Raw genomic sequence first — 4,850 nt, 5'->3', positions numbered from 1 at the left:
AATCATCAAAAACCGTCGCCGCCGCTCCCGCTGATTGTCCTCCATTCTTTATTGTGTTGATGACTTCAATATTATCTGAATTGACCTCTAGGCGATTGCATCCCGCCCTATGAGCAAGTAATAATCCAAACCTTAGGGCCAAAACTTCCGCTGTCAGAACATCTGCACACCAGTCAAACTTTCAGTTTCCGCCGACAATAAATCTTCCTTTATCATCTCTGAGAACAGCCCTAACTGTACCACTAAGCCGATCATGATCAAACGAAGCATCAGTATTTAGCTTAACAAGTCCCATAGGAGGTTTGCTCCATCCTCCTTTTTTAATAGATGCATTCGGGGAATGGGCATTTACATAGTTTGTTGTTATTGCCCTAATCCCCATGGAGGATAGTTGTGCGTTTTGAGCCTTACCTTCATGAACAGCCTACGTCTATCCCATCATAAATACCAAGCGGTTATTGTTATTAGTTCACGTACATTCTGGATTCCTAGAGTAGCTATTTCATTTTCTGGCTTCAGAAGTAAAAATTCAAGGATTGCTTCTCCTGCCCTATCAACAACACATGCTTCTTTAATCACCCCCCACAATCCCAGTTTTTTTCAAACCTCTTTTGCCTTCTGACAGAGGAACAATACGTGTTTCGTGTCTTCCTGTTCATTTGTGCATGAGGGGCATATAGGCGAGACCTTCATGTGTCCATTGGCCAGTGTAACGCGACATGGGAGTGTACCATGTAACGTACGCCAAATAAAGATTTCCAGATTTTGTGGTGCTACGGACTGTCAAACAGACAGCCTGATGTATTGGGTGTCTTTTGTGCTGTCTATAACGTGACGTGACAGACGACATCAGTCTGAACTAATGTACATGCCCTTAGCACTGCAAGACGGTACCATTCAACTCAATCATTAGCAATCGATCCAATGGCAGAAGGTACAATACCAAAGATGAGGTATTCTGTAAATTCACAAATGCCACAAGGAAAGTTAAACTTTGCACTCATTCGAATCCAGTAGAGCAAACACTGCAAATTTGCACGATGTCACTTGAGACCAAAATTATTGCTCGACTCCAGAACAACGCTCGGGTAAAATGGATCATCCTCTCACCTAAGGTTTTAGAGAATTCTTCTAGACATTTCAGCAGCGGGGGAAAGATAACAACATACAGTGAGAGACAGGGAAAACCTTAATTCAACTACAGGACATTACATCTGATCTGGAGAACATATATCTTAGCAGTGATCATAGGTACAGTTGGATGAGCTCATCGCTCACAACGGATGGTGTCAGAACACCAAGATCAGTCAAAAGAAGTGTGAGGTACTGGGGAGGAGTGTAGTCTCTTGCCGATGTCTCAACTTCCACACCAGCAGGTATCGGAACTCCAAAATTTATCGGTCGATGAGCTGGTGTCATGTCCTTCTGGTCCAGGGGATATAGACGAGCAAACTACAAGAGTATCAAATATACAGGGCTATGTTATCAAACACACTGACACTTCTATAATACTACCTCCGTTCACAAATAAGTGATGTGGTACGTCTTATTTATGAACGGAGGGAGTAGGATGCAAGTAAGATAAACCATCATTTAATACACTTGTCTACAATCTAGAACTAATTTACTATGTAATCATCAACTGAACTTAAGTTGCGACAGTTTAAGTAAAATAAACTTTGGTGAATACCTACTGCGAGATATAAGAAATCCTGAAATAAGACATGCAGTAAGTGATGAATGATTTGTGCAAGTAGTTTCTCGCAAGTTATGATGTGTAGATCTGCAGAGTGCAGAATACTAAGAAAAAGTTCCTTAAAATGTACAGGACATATGGTGGATAACAGTGGAAGTTTGAAACGATACTTCCATATCAAATTGCTCTCACATTATGGATGACTGACCAGCTTAAGGATCCATGAAAATTCTCTCTAAAAACAATAAAGAAATCGGCAACACCCTAACAAGTGTGAGTCTCCATGTCAAATAGAGGTCCTTACTACTCCCTCTGTAAAGAAATATAAGAGCATTTAGATCACTACTTTAGTGATCTAAACGCTCTTATATTTCTTTACGGAGGGAGTATATTCTTAAATATACAACAATTTTTACTCGCTGTTCTTAACTATTCAACAGTTATGTTTCATTTATTCCTATTACAGAAAGTAGCATGAGAATAGTTTGCAGAGCAACTAGTGAAACAATTTTTAAATAGCCTATCATAGCAGGCAGTACCTTATAACTTTCAGCGGCCACGTATAGAGGTTTATTCATGCTATGAGCTACAAGAGCTATCTGGTAAGTCCCCATCATATTAATAACTCCTCCACTTTCAACAACCCCATCAGCGCCAACAAATACCATGTCAACTTCATCCATGGAGTAAGCAACAGCTGAATCAATTAGCACCTTAACAGGAATACCTAATGCTGCAAGTTCATTTGACATTCGTAGGCCAGTTCTGTCTGGTCTGCCCTCTGCAGGTAAATAAACATAACAGACAAACATGAGAAATTCCACTTAACAGAAAAGTTTCCACATTGGTTATCGTGATTACTAGCCATGAGGAAGGCTAACAACAAAACTTAGAACTGCAAATCTCTCCACTCAAGATGTACCCATTCAACACGACATCTAACCGCTGAGATTAAAAAGAGGTAAGATATGACTAAAGAACTACTGTATACTAGCATTGCACGTCTGAACGTTGCGAAGTGATTTTGGTAAAAGTAGATAAACAGTAGATTGCCTTGTGAAATTATTCAACGCGGAGGAAACGAGAAATGAAATAATAGAAAAGCGTAAACCCCACTGATTGTTGTTTGTAAAAAAACAAAGAGTATGGAGCCGGTGGGGATTTTTTTGGCGAACTATAACTGGTGGGATCCACACTAACTAATCTAACTGTTTACTTTAGCTTCCTTCTCTCCCCGTTCCGGCGTTTCCTTTCTAGACTATCTCAAACCCGCTAAATACGTCCTCTGCTAGCGCTGCAAGCTGGCTTGGGAAGCATGGACCTTTTAATGACAAGGGTGATATGATGGTTCTAGTAGAAAAGCATGGAAGCACCTGCTGGTTACTGTTCATGCGAATCCTGTTGCTTTAAACTGTTGGATTTAAGATACCAATGGTTAGGGTTGATGCTCTATATTCATTCAGAACTGCTACTACCTCCGTCTCGGTGAATAAGTCATTCGCGTAGTTCTAGGTTGACGATTTAACTATCTAAATATGTATTATATGTGACAAAAAATATATATTTAAAAACTACATCCTTGTAGAAATCTAGTGATATACTTTTCATGACATATAACACATATTTAATTCCTCAAATCGATGACCTAGAACTACGCGAATGACTTATTCACTTAGACGGAGGTAGTACTATATAATGGTATAGAAAATAGAATTTCAGTGGAAACACATTAGGGTGCAATTTCATGCATGAATATGATCTCTAGCCCTCGATGCGGTCTACTTTTCGTACACGAAAAAGGTGTTGAGATCAGTCACAACCCTCATTGCGGCCTACTATTTGTACACGAAAAAGGTGTTCAGATCACTCCCAACCCTCACACACCGTCTACTTTTCGTACATGAAAAAGATGTTGAGATCACCTCAACCCTCACCGCCTTCTGCATGAATACGATCTCCCAAGCACTCACAGTAAAATATCACACTGATGACCCTGAATGGAGAATACACTGCAAGCGTGTTGAGACCACTGAATAGAGAAAAGACTAGATCAAAATACCTGTGCATAATACACGGAAAAGTTTGCGATTTGAGGCAGCTAGCTTCAGGATTTCCAACACTACTCTGGAATAACCATGTACCAGCATAGTGCACCCATCTGAGATGAAATCCTGGCTGAGCATTGCAATTGTCTTACGGGCCTACACAAATATTCTTCTACCAAATTAGTTCAAAGCATAAACCATCTTACAAGAACAGTAGATAGTAAATTACAGGTAACCTTTAATGATATCTCTCCAAACTTTTCCCCTCGCTCAATTAGGCGTGATTTTGCTGCATCAAATTTCTCATGCTCCAAATGTGATGTTCTTGTTACAAAGCGCATGAACAAATCACAAGCAGCAGACAGAGAAATGGAAGTAGCATCCCAGGACTGAAATATAGACATGTTTTCAGTGTGAATTCAAGTAGTCAGCACCGCATGAGGGCTTCCATAACAAAATGTTCAAAGACTATAAGCAGCTTAATCACTTCATCATTAGAAAACATCAACTTGTGAACATAATTCAAACCCTAAGGACTAGAGAGAACATGATGGGTGGAATTTTGTACATGCCACTACAAGCATACCAAACAGATTTTATGCCATTGCAGAAGGGCCTTTATTTCCAACACCACAGAAAACATCAGAGATAGTGCAAAAAGGCAAAGTGGGCGAACACAACTGACATTTCTAATTATATCTTTTGTAGAAAAAAAATATTTAGTTGTGAAACAATCTGAGTGGAACACTTGAGACCATGACAGCCATAATAAGAAGCACTACACATTGTATTTTCATAAGCTTCTCACAAAGAAAGAAAAAAAAATTGTACAAAATGCTATCTCTTCTTTTGAGAGTAATATTTTAACCCCTCTAGAATGTAGATTCAGAAACATGATTTATGCTACCAAAAGAGTGGAGTCAGACAGCTGAAGGCCCAGTTTATCACTCAAAAAATATCGTCTACTATCCTTCCTAACTTGACAACAGCAATCCTAAGTAAGCAATCATCGATCAGAATGTCATAGAAACTCACATGTGAGAAAAATCTTGTCAGTTGCAATGCGGTACACAACACCAAACAACCACATGGAAGCCGTACGATGGAAT

General features: G+C 39.5%; 1 protein-coding gene across 1 annotated transcript in view; it reads right to left on the bottom strand.

Moving 5' to 3' along the window:
* Positions 1 to 973: 973 nt before the first annotated feature.
* LOC119308085 (translation initiation factor eIF-2B subunit alpha-like) overlaps positions 974 to 4,850 on the bottom strand; it is a 4,768-nt gene continuing 891 nt past the window's right edge. The window contains exons 2-5 of the mRNA XM_037584198.1: positions 3,978 to 4,135; positions 3,756 to 3,897; positions 2,236 to 2,477; positions 974 to 1,452 (exon numbers count right to left, since the gene is read on the bottom strand). Coding sequence (XP_037440095.1) covers positions 1,246 to 1,452; positions 2,236 to 2,477; positions 3,756 to 3,897; positions 3,978 to 4,135 — 749 coding nt within the window. The 3' untranslated portion in view covers positions 974 to 1,245. The remainder of the gene's footprint in view (positions 1,453 to 2,235; positions 2,478 to 3,755; positions 3,898 to 3,977; positions 4,136 to 4,850) is intronic.

The sequence above is a fragment of the Triticum dicoccoides genome, chromosome 5B (genome assembly GCF_002162155.2).
Source record: "Triticum dicoccoides isolate Atlit2015 ecotype Zavitan chromosome 5B, WEW_v2.0, whole genome shotgun sequence".
NCBI lineage: Eukaryota > Viridiplantae > Streptophyta > Magnoliopsida > Poales > Poaceae > Triticum > Triticum dicoccoides.
This window is presented reverse-complemented; position numbering and strand designations above follow the sequence as displayed.